Below are 12521 nucleotides of genomic sequence, written 5' to 3' on the forward strand. Positions count from 1 at the left end.
ATTTAATGCTTCCCTGGTGCTTTTAAGCTTCAACAGATGAAATGTTTGTAATATTTGGCACCGCAGTGACCAAGTGGAACACGCTGAACACACTGGTGGACGGTGGTAAAGCTGTTTGCGCTGCAGGAGAGGTTTGACTTCTGCGGCCCACATAGAGGCTTTTTTATGTGTCTTGCAGCTATAACATTGTCAACACCGAAAATCACAACAGTAAATCTGTTCTAAATTGATCAGTGGGGCTTTTCTATGGCAGTAACGGAATGCATATGGCTGCACACAAGATGTTGGATTACTGTACTGAATAAAGCATTAGTTATAGCCCTGCTTTAGAACCGTAAAGGGTATTAGGGTACTAGTGAAAAGTGAAAAGTGAAAAGTATTGATCCTCTTACAGATTAAGTGGGTCACACTTCAATTTTTAAGAGGATCAAAAACTTTTTATTATCCAAAAAAGATAACCTGAGGAAATCCAAAATGCAGTTTTAAATGATGATTGCATTCAGTAAGAGAAAAAAAATGCCCAAACCAATCTGCTCATATGTGAAAGAGTAATTGCCCTCAAACCCTAATAACTACTGTCCCATTTTTTTGCAGAAACAACTCCTATCAAGTATTTGCAAAAGCTGGCGATGTGTCTTTTACATCACTGTGGAGGAAATTTGCCCCGCTGTTCTTTATAGAATTGGTTTCGTTCATCAACACTGGTTGGTTTCTAAGCATGAACAGTCTGTTTAAGGTTATGTTATGGCATTTCAGTCGGTTTAAATTAAAACTTGGACTGGGATCAATCCATACCCTGGCCAGCCATACTGACTTAAGCAGAATACAGGGCGTATCGGTCCGGAGAGGAGCTGGTAGAGTCCGATTTCAAAGGGTTCAACAGGGTCGGCATCAACAGGTTAGAACCAATCAAGCAAAAAACTTCCAGCGACGTGCTCTGTTTTTTTAATTTGTAGTCCGCGAAACATGTCATGTCATCAAGCAAACTCTCCAGTGAGCAATTTCTGTCGCTCTCGATTAAAGAACCTGAGGATACATGTACTTTCTTAATTTTCCAAGGCACCAAGCAACAAAAATCTCCCTATGTAGATCAACCGTTATGGTTACAGAAAAGGGTTGCTGCATTATGGGTAATTCTGCTGCTGAGAGTGACGGATCGTAAAGTCCCGCCTCCTGAGCTGTGATTGGTCCGGTCTGTTTCAAGCTGCAGAGTATAGAGCATTAAGTCAGTCTGGCTGGCCAGGTTAGCCACTTCAAGACGTTCATTTTTTTAAGCATTCAGAGCGGCTGTGCACTTGAGCATAAAGGCACAAATTTCTGGCCGGACACTCTCCTCTAGGATGCCTGGGTAGAGAGCACGACTCCTTGTTCCATCATTAACAGCAAGTCCTCCAGATCCTGAACGGCAAAAAAATCCCAGAATGCCACATTAATACCACCATGCTTGACTGTTTGTTAGTTTTTTTTAATGCAGAGTTAGTTTTACCCGTGGTGTAATGGAACACACCTTTCAAAAAGTTACACATTTGTCTCATTAGACAACAGGATGAATGCTTGTATGTTGTTCTGGGCTGGCAATATAGGAGTATTTTGTATTTCTGGTGGACTGACAACTCTCAATGATTTTATTTTGTGTTATTGCATTTATGTGACTTGATGTGTTGTGTTGAAGGTTAAAGTGGCGAACTTTACAGGCCTACCAATAATCAGCCCTGGATGCAGTTAATGAAAATGAACTCACATATCCAAGAAATGTGATTAACCAAGTTATTACTCATTTAATACTTTTTACAATGGGACCCCATTAGTTTTGATAGCTTCTTGCCCCTTTAATAAATCTAATTTGAAGCTTGCAATTTGTATTTACTCAGATTGTACTTGTCTCATAAAAATGTGACTGATGACAAGACAAAAAATAAGAGGAAATCAAAAGAAATCTGCCAAGGGGAAAATACCTTTTCACTAAATGTGTTATTTTGCCAAACAAAACGAGACTGCAGATATCCTAACGGCAGCTCTTAAATGTGTTTGATGGATTCTAATGTTTTAACAGCAACTCTTAAAGGACCGACTTGCTTTAGACTTACAGGACACATGGAGGTAAAGGAAGACCCTGTCAAAGCCAAGATGGTTGATTGCTGTAGCTGAAACTTGGTAGATTCCAACTTTATTGTAGATGTGCTTGACCCCATCATCAATGGAGCTGATGTTAACGTAAGATATGGCAGTTCCATCACCGAAGTCCACTGTTATACTTGTCATTGAGCCGAGACCCTTCAAAAAAAAAAAAAAAAAGATGCTGTCATTCATCCTGGGCCGTGCCTTCGTGTAGTCACTGATTCATAACAGAAACACTTTCTATAAAGCTACTCGAACAAGGTCATGTTGTAAATCACGCCAATGCATATTTATTTGATACCCCAGCGCTATAGCCCTTGTGACAGCATCTTTGATTCACACTACATTAAATAAAAACATGCCGCATGTGAGTAATACCCCTTTAGGCGAATTGTGACGTGCAGTAAAAGCAAATTGAAAAGGTCTAGTAACATTTTCCCCTGAAATACGACGGTAAACGGTGAATGTTGAGTCTACGTAATTACAGCCAGAGATGTTTGCCTTCAGACTCCAAGGAGGAAAACTTTATAGCTAGAAGGCTTATTGTTATTTAGTCTGTTACAGTCTCTTGCAAATGTTTTCTCAGCCCTTCAACATTTTCACATTTCGCCCTGTTAAAATGATTTACTTTGATGGATTTTATTGAGCTTTTTATGCAACAGATAATTCTAACAAATTGAGCGTTGATGTGAAGCGGTACAAAAAGGAGGGGACAAAAAAAAAAAGAACATCTATAAACTGTGGCCTAATTTCTATGCAGGTCCCTTGAGCAAAAACCTTCCTGAACCACCTTTGACTGCAATTGCATTTGCAAATTGTGATTCTAAATGTACAGACTGATTTTTGCCAATTCCTCTTTGCCAAATAGTGGAAGCTCAGTCAGATTAGATGAAGAGAATCTGTGAACAGCTATTTTCAACTCTTGCCACGGATTTTTAATTAAACTAAGGTGTGAATGTTGCCTAAGGCATGAATAACAGTTGATCTAAACTTCTCCATCATATCTCTGGCTGTATGTTAAGAGGGATTTTTTGTTGGGAAGTGATCATCAACTTCAATCAATATTGAAGTGGATTTGCATTGTTACTTTTCTGTTGCATATAACATTTTGCATGCAAGCGAAAAAGCTCAGTTCTTCTTTAACTCCAGTATCTTCTTTGACATGTTTGATGTGCCCCCTACAGGGCTTGGAAAAAAAATACAAACATGACTCTCCTTCAAAACTGTCATACTTCTCTCCACCTTCAATAAATTCAAAATCTGTGGACTGCACAACTAATAGTTGCCCCATCCACAGATTCCCCCACCTGAGCTCTGGATCGCTGCAGTTCCTCCAGAGTTACCATGGGCATTTTGGCTACTTTATCATTAAAGTTATCCTTGTCCTCAACATAGTTAGATGGCATGTCTTGGAAGGTCTGTGTCATACTCTTTCCGCTTTTAGTGACGAGTTGAATAAAGCTTGTGAGAGGTTTAAAGCTAGGGATACGGTTTGATGTCCTGGCTAAGTCGATCGTTCTTTAAGACGCTATTTGTTCAGATGATCTGTAAGTATACTGAGACTCTATATAAAAATGGACAGGAGGACAGGTAGTTGCACTGGATTTTCGTGGAAGTATTATGGTAAGGCGAGACTGAATGCAAATACGTCGGACCTTTCATATTTCAATATAAACAAATTTGGAAAAGATATTTCCCTTCCCATCTGTTTCAAAACAATCTACTACTTTGCGTTGGTTTGTCATCTAAAATCCCAATAACATACATTAGAGGTTTCTTGTTATAACAAAGAAAAAGGTGATAAAGCTGCAGAGGAATGAATATTTCCGTAAAGCAGTTCTAGCCATGCCTCCTTTCTAAATGTAATTGTTTTTTCGCACGCCTAATTCTCTGGTTGAAAAATATAGTTGCAAGCGAAAATAAAATGTGTTATCACACCATTCATTGTGTTCATTCTAGGTGGCCGTGTTGCATTGTTTAACTCTATTTTTTCCCTTTTAAATTAACAACATGCCTTGACTATCATCGTATGAATATTTTCCCCAGGCGTTTAATGAGCGTAGCAGTTCTCTCCTCTCCATCATACACTTCCTGCTCCTTACAGCACCTCTCCTTTCCAGAATCTCTCACTCTCACGTCAAGTGTTACATTTAAGACCGTCTTTTTTTTTTTTTTCCTTTGTAAAAATTGGCACACGGTCTGCAGTGAATTGCTTACTGCAGGTCTTAAAACAAAAATTACGGAGTGTGAATCATTTAAATACACTCCCCCTGTGATGTGAAATGAGAGCACAGTGGGAAATTATGCCTGCCTCTGGCCAAAAATAATGTAACAAGACCAGACTAGAAAATCCTCTTTCATTCACTAATTCATCACTAAAACTATCTTGTTACTTGTGATCTAAGTTTCTTCACTCCAGACGAGAGGGGGGAAAAAAAATAATATATGTAATTTTTCAGTTTGCATCGCTGGCACTGTTATTTGCTATTTTAAATATTTGATCTCACCAAGGAAGTCTTGTCTCATGAATGAAAGTCTCAGGATTTAGATATTCATCCCCAAGATATGCTCCTCTACATGGGAGCTTGTGGGAGGGTTTGTGAGACACTAACTACAACCATTGTCTTTGCTTCATGTTTTTCCCAAAACAACATTAGGATTATGCAGAGATAAGCGTAAAGCATGGTAAAATGTGGCCTTAATTGTTGAAATATTGCCACATTTACCAAAATGGAACTGAATTACTCTGAATTACCATTGAATTGTAACTATTGGACATTCGTAAAGCTGTAAAAAGGGAGTTAATCTTCAGTTTTAGAGCTACATAATCATGAAAAAATATGTCCTGTAATGTTGTTAACTAAGCCTATTACAAGGTTTTTTTTTTTGTTCTTTACAATGTGAGTATATTACATTTCATAAAAACAGGGTTTTCAATTATCTTGTGTTTTCTATTATTAGACAAGTTGTCATATTCAGTGCGTTGTGCTGCTTCTTAAAAATAAAAGATATGCTCATCACCTCTTCCAGAAAGACCAAGAAGGTGACATTTCTTCCCAGTGTTGCTACAAATGTTCCCTCGCTGGTGAAGAGCTGGAGACCCCTGGGAGCCTGGCTGGGACACTTTTGTTGCCTGGGGCTGTACTTCAGCAGACTTCCCTCGGTGCAGTTGTTTGACAAAGCCTTGCGATATCTGGAGTGAAATTAACAACAAAAACATTTCTGTATGCCGTGAGTGAAAAACAAGACAGGCGGAAGAAAAAAAAAAAAGAGTTGGAAACAGGTTGTCAAGATATGGAAAGAATTGACAGTTAAAAGGAAAACACGTTTATATTAATGCAGATTGTGTGACATTTGGTTTCATTTCCGTTTGTTGTTGTTAATTTACATTTATAAATAGAGGTATGCAACTCAATCCAGAAACAACAGGGTCTGGTGTAATGCCTAGTTCGAAAAAATAAGATATTTAAAAAAGAAAATTCTACCAAATTACATTTAAATTGTGAATAGCGATGTAGAAATTCCACAAATAGGGGACGAAGAAAAGTGTGACAAAATGTTATCATTTTTTTTTTTTAAACTGCATTTAAGAGAGCGCAAAATCCCCTTTGACCAGTACATGTTTTTATTTATTTTGTTTTTTTATGTCATTTATATTTTATATTCACTATTCTCTCAGGAGCATGGTTGTACTAAGAAATAGTTTAAGCTTTTTGAATTGGGCTTCTGTTAGGAAGAGAGTAGTAAATGCTTTACTTCGCTTTGCTATGACACATTAGTGTCTGTGTCTGACTATATTTAATGAGTCATTTTCAGTTGTAGACTGAGCATGCAGTCAGAGTGCAGACAACAAGAACATAATTTTTTGCAAATCATATAGTCTTGATTTCTGAAACCTAAATCATACTTGATCTGTTTGCAGCAGAGGAGGCAACATTTCTTCTCTCCTGGTCGGTTATAGTCAAAACCAGTGAATTAAGGACTTTCATCCTACATGTGAAATATGGCCCCCTGCACTGCTTTACAGTATTAATTTAGATTCTTCAGCCATCTGAATTTAATGGTCATCAGTATTCCAAGGAAAAGAAATCACTGGTCACCTGAAATTATCAGGAATTGATAAGGTGTCATTATATAACTTGTGGACAACCATGGGCAATTTAGAGGGACCAATTAGCATAAAATTGTTTTGGACCATGATGGGGAAGCTGAAGTACCTGGAGAGAACCCACCCCTTCAAGGAACTGCTCGTTGCTAGGCGGCAGGTGCTAAAAAAGTCTTTGGGGCTGCAGGGCATACTGCAAAACCAAACATGTTAACTATATCTAACTAGACAGTTTTTCTGTAATAATACAATGAAAGCATGGATACAGTCAAAACTTTTTTTTATAATAGCATTTTCATGAGCCTCTCTGACATTTTTGAGATTAGAGACTTGGAAATACAATTTCCATTTGGAGCCAACCACATCAGGCATCGGCCCCGGCCTTTGTGAAAAGCTAATCTGTATCAATACAAACTAAAGAGTCTGAAAAAGTCCTTCACTGCTGTTAAGATCCTAACTGCTAATAGTCTCTCAACAGACCAATTTCCTAACAATATCTCGTCATCTGGTTGCTTAAATTATCCCTTCAAGCAACTAGACACCTGGGTGCTTGAGTTAGCGTATATTCAAATGATGAGAGCGGTCCGAAAGCTTTCAGTATGGGGGTAGGGACACAATCTCAAACCTGACACCTGCGCTCTCCAGTCCCTCAGGCGAACTGTCACTCATCAGGAGCTGATTATACCCTCATGGGCAGGAGATTGCCTCAGAATATCTTTCTCTAACAATAAAATATGAACATATACTCACATATGGCGCTTAAACCTCATGGCACAAAAAGGAGTCTTTTGTCACCCATATGCAGCTGAACCCAAAGGCATCTGGAACAGACCACCACATAGTGGAGACCATGGCTGGACTTTAGCAGGGCGTCCCCAGGGCAGCAGGATCTCTTTTTTTTTAACAGTTGTTTTTTGCAAATACTGAATTTTATACATTTCCTATGAGAATCAATAAGGCTGTATTTGCCTGAGGGGTTTTACTTTATTGATAGTTTTGTGTATAGCTCCAACTACGTGGAAAAAATTATGTTAAAAAGACAAACCTGACACTTAACCCTGTAACAACTCATGTATGAGAACAGTAAGCTTTAGTTTTTTGTTTGCTCAATGGCTCTTTCTTTGAATCTGGTGTATTTCAGTGACAAGTTTACCTTCCAACATACAAGCCTGTCATAGTTGGTAAAACCTCGTTAAGTATTTGTTTTTATGGATGAAGAATTTTTTAGAAAATCTCCTGTGTTTATAAGAAGGTTTTTTAGGATTGACAAGTTTAAAGATTGCTTCAATAATGCTCCTGAGTATCAACCTTGAAGTTGATGTGTACCTAAACATCAGTATAGAGTAATTGTCTTATGTTAAATGGGACATATTACTGAAGATCCACTTTCAACCCTTAGATATATTTTTGTGTACTTGGAGTCTCAAGGAATGCAGAAAAGTATTATGTATTCTCTCCAGGTGCTGCAAAAATATCTTTATATTCTGTTTCGGTCATATTTTTGAAGTCGTTCAGTTTTCTCTAATCTTTTTTAAGTTTTTTTTTATAATTACATTACAGTATTTGCTGAGGAGCTGCTAAGCAATTTTGCAAATCCATCATTTTTATTCCTCACTGCGATTTTGGAGTCTAAGCTCAGGGATGGCGAAGCTAAAAGTGGATAAGTTAAAATGTTCAGTTGTTGGGTGTATTAATGGTAAATGGCTTGTACCTGTATAGCGCTTTGACTAGTCTGAAGACCCCAAAGTGCTTCACACTACAGTCAGTCATTCACCCATTCACACCCTGATGGTGGTGAGCTATGTTAGTAGCCACAGCTACCCTGGGGCAGACTGACAGAGGCGAGGCTGCCGTACATTGGTGACCCAGAGGAAGATAGGGTGAGAAATGTCTACTTTGCATTCAGAGAGACAGCACCAAAATCAGCTGCTCTCAGAAATACCTCAGAACAGGAGTAAAACAGGGGAAAGTGGAGGAAAATAACAAGGAATTCAGACCATTGCAGCATTGAAGCATTGCAGTTCCACTCGATATCGACCACAACTGAATTAATTAATGTGAAAGGGAGGGCATTGAAAAGCATGATATGTCCCCTTTAAAGAGACTTGTGTGGGTAGGGAACCAAAAAAAGGCTCTGGCCTTGGGGCCCACATCCTTCTAAATCTGGCCCTGGTGGAAACAAAATATGGTATTAGGCTGATTAGAAACCCAGATCTTTTTTGGATCATTACCTTGTTTGTACTGAACCGATGACAAGAATCAAGAAGCAAAGCTGGAATATGTTGCAACACAAAAAAAAATCTGGAGTTGCTAGAAATAAGACAAGAAAAAATGTCATAAAAATTGAATAAACTAAACAGCAGTACTGCAACAATCATCTGGGAGATAAAAGCAGCTGGCCCCATGTTTTCTTGTGCTCCCAAACATAGCTTTCAGTGGCTCCACATGTAGATGGTTCATCAAGATGTATTTAAGTACCATCCATCCACAATTTAATTCAGACTGGCTATCAAATAATCATTTGTCATTATAATTTAGCGTACATTATTTAGTTTATGAAAAGTACTTAAATGCACCATCAGAGTTTCCACTTAAAATTTTGCAAAGAACTGTTAACAACCCCAAAGGACAACATTACCTTATAGTAGAAGTGACTGGAAGCCAAGAACAACAGCTTTGCACACTTAATCATCTGGTGAGTGTAAAAAGCAAACTATTTCCACTATGCAAAATGCGGTAACTTGATTTATCTAAACAAGTTCCACGCAAAAAAGATTTATAGCAAGTACAGCTGTTCTGTACTTTTCTAAAGAGATTTTGTCAATAGCAGCACTACGTGAAAAACAACCTGACAGAATGTAAACTTAATAGTTTGCAATCTAATGTTTCCTCTTTGTCCTCCACAGATTAAGATAGTATTACTTTATTTATCTGAACAATACCTCCGTCCACAATTTATCGGTAAACAGGAATTCATGCTTTGCATCAGCTCTGAAAGATCTTATCAAAAGTACCATAGTTGGCAAACAACCATTTGAATAATTTTGTACATTTCTTCGACACTTTTTTTTTTTAAAGCTCCAAGCTTGTGCTTTCTACTGCGTCTGCTCTGTGAACTGAGCGTACCCTGTCGTGTTGAAGAAGCTGTCCCCCGTAACACAGTCTCGAGTTGACGTTGACGGAACGAACCAGAACGCAGAAGTGCAGCTCCCGTCGACTTGCCTCTCAAACCCATAGTCACTGTTTTAAGTTGAGAAAAAAAAGGCACACTGAAGCATTATCAGGACCAGTCATCATTTTCCTTAAACTTCAAACAGAAATATTCAGTCAAAATGGAATCAACGATTCCATAAACAGAGAACAATGGTGGGTGTGTGAAAAGTTCTCACACAACAACAGCTGGCTGAGGTTGGATGTTTTATGAATCACACATCAGAAGCAGAGGAATAGTTCTAGGTGTTTACAAAAAATTATAATTACAGCTGGTAATGTCTTACAGATCTTTCATGTTTCTTTTATCAGGATGAGGGAATCAGAAGCAGAGGAGCAGAAAAACTTCCAGCTAGAAAATGTTAAGATAACAATGCTGCATATTAGTGACACACATGAAGATAAAAGAAAGTGTAGCTCAGAAGGAAGTAGTGTAAGGGAAGTGTCACAGTACTTGTTCGACATTAACAGAGAGAAAAGTAGGTCATCTTCAATCGGTGCAACTTTTCAGGAAATGACAGCTGTAAAAGTATTGCTTGTTAAAAAATGTCAAGGTTCAAGACATGCATGTATGTATGTATGTATGTATGTATGTATGTATGTATGTATGCATGTATGTATGTATGTATGTATGTATGTATATATATATATATATATATATATATATATATATATATATATATATATATATATATATATATATATATATATGCATGTATGTATGTATGTATTTATTGTAGATATCCCTTTACACTCTCTTCTCCTCGTGCCTTTTTTACTTCACACGTGCTGCCTCTGGAGACTTATGAAGTGTTGAGAATTTGACTTAATGAAGTGAAAAGAGTGTAGCTGCAGAGGGGGGAACTCACCACTCAAAATCTGCCTCTGTGCATGGGCAGGAGTCTGACATCTGAGAAATATACTGATCTCTGGCCTTGACACATCGAACGTTTGCTCTCAGTTTTTGGAAGATTCTCTTCATTCCCATGATGCACACTTCCCCCTGTGATAAATAATGCATCATAAAAATATCTTCTTTTCCCCTTTCCTTTATGGCATCGTATTTTCATTGTGTAGATAAATCAAAGTGATTCTTTAAGATTAATCACTAGTTGATTTTTTTTTTTTTTTTAAGCTTGCATATTGTATTAGCCTTGCAGAGGCATTAGAAAGTCCAACAAGTTGTGTCAGGTCTGGAAAATACACAGTTTTTTCTTTCAGCTGATATTTTTTTCTTAGGAAAGATACCCTCAAAAATATGCTGGTATATATCCAACACTCAGATTTCCGGTTTATGTTGTTGAGACAGACGTTGCGTAGTTTTAATCAAGCGGTCAAAACCTGTGAATGTTTATTGGGTTAGAGAGGAAATTTCAAGTATCATTATCATTCTTAACAAACAACCATTTTGAACAACACAGGAGGAAATAAGACATGGCTCGAGATGGTAAAATCATAATGTATTATATTTTCATTTTCAAAAGATTGCATCAATGACTTTAGTTCGGACGAGAGAATTAACTTGCTTTTTTAGTGTGCATTAATTTAATAATTATTCTAACTATAGAGTTTCATCATGTAAATAATTGTATATAGTGTTGTATGTTAAGTGTACCCTTTTCTGTACCAGTTTAAAATAAGGCTCCCCTTATAGATGACTAATAGTTATTAGAAATGTTATTAATTAATCTGTAAACACTTCATAACTCAAGTGTTTACTATGCAATGATTAAGGGCGAGCAAGATAAAAGAAAAACTGACCAGTTTATAGCCAAACAGTGAGCTTAATTTGTTCAACTATTTCATCTAGAATTGCTTATATTAAATATTTCAGACTAAGTTATTGCCTTGTAAGCACAAATGGGTCTCTCCCTTAATTAATGCATGAGAGGCCTAAACACTTAGGAATGTGTTATAAAGTTTTTACAGATTAATTAATAACATATCTATAAACTATTTATTAGCCCTCTATAAGGTGAGCCCATTTGTAAAGTGGTTTTCCTTTCCAAGCTCAATTGTTGCTGTCAAACAATTACACATTAGGAGGTTGCTGTCTTAAGGTTGAGGTTGTCTAATCTGATCAATTCTTATGCAAATAGAAACAAAACCTGTTATCACACTGTTTTTTATTTCTTGTCACACACGTTATATTGGTCTAAACATATATAAATGAAGGAGACTTTGTAGAACATCCATTCCTATCAATATCTTCCAAGTATGAGCATCACTTTTGATGCTTTCTCATTCTGAATAGTGAGTCTCTTGTGGGAACGGTGGTAGGGAATTCACAGTGATCTGCTGTGTCATGACCAGGTTCTTTACTCTACCAAGGGTTATTTGTCTTATGCTGCGTCCAGACCAAATGCCTTATGAGCGTCAAAAACTTGGACACTTGTGCACATAAAAGTCCGATGCGCTGTCTAGAGCCTCAATACTCTGACGGCGCGTCTGGCAAAGTGGGTCCGGGTGGGAGGAGCTAGCCTGTTCTTTTGCTCTGTCGGACTCTTTGTAAAATTGCAAATAAAATCAACAGAGTGGCTCAGCTTCGTTTACCGAATAATACATTATATAATCTGCACCGTGCCTGAATTAACCAGATAATTCAGAGGCATTTTGAGTTTGGTGAGTATCACCACCTACTGAAGGATCTTCACACTGACGAGGTTCGCTTCTATGCACTATTTGTCTCTCATCCGAGCGCAGTTTGACAACCTGCTGACCGGCATCTGTGCCAGCATCTTCTGCCAGAACAACTACAGTTGCCCCATTTCAGCTAAAGAACGTCTGTCCATCTGTCTCAGGTTAGTGGGCATCATTCAAGAGGCTTGATGTTAACGTTTGTCAGTGATCCACATAAACTTTGCATGTAAATCCGATGCTCTAGAAGACCGTTTGGTCTGAACGCAGCATAAGACATCGTATCTGATCATTTTTTCCTTATACTTATTCTAAAGTTAATATTTATTGTTTGCTAACCCTCCTTAGTAGGCTTAGCATTTGGTAACAGGGGACATTAAAAGTTAATTAACTAGCAAATAATATAACTACAGACAACGGAAACAAGGTGCATAATAAATGCTTTACTTAC

General features: G+C 37.7%; 1 protein-coding gene across 1 annotated transcript in view; it reads right to left on the reverse strand.

Annotated features, from left to right (window-relative positions):
• Nucleotides 1–12521, reverse strand: part of LOC105927286 (VPS10 domain-containing receptor SorCS1) — an 81090-nt gene that overhangs the window by 16383 nt on the left and 52186 nt on the right. The window contains exons 16-19 of the mRNA XM_036126640.1: nt 10303–10436; nt 9350–9463; nt 5140–5311; nt 2088–2274 (exon numbers count right to left, since the gene is read on the reverse strand). Of these exons, the coding sequence (XP_035982533.1) occupies nt 2088–2274; nt 5140–5311; nt 9350–9463; nt 10303–10436 (607 nt within the window). The remainder of the gene's footprint in view (nt 1–2087; nt 2275–5139; nt 5312–9349; nt 9464–10302; nt 10437–12521) is intronic.

Source organism: Fundulus heteroclitus, chromosome 22 (assembly GCF_011125445.2).
Source record: "Fundulus heteroclitus isolate FHET01 chromosome 22, MU-UCD_Fhet_4.1, whole genome shotgun sequence".
Classification (NCBI taxonomy): domain Eukaryota; kingdom Metazoa; phylum Chordata; class Actinopteri; order Cyprinodontiformes; family Fundulidae; genus Fundulus; species Fundulus heteroclitus.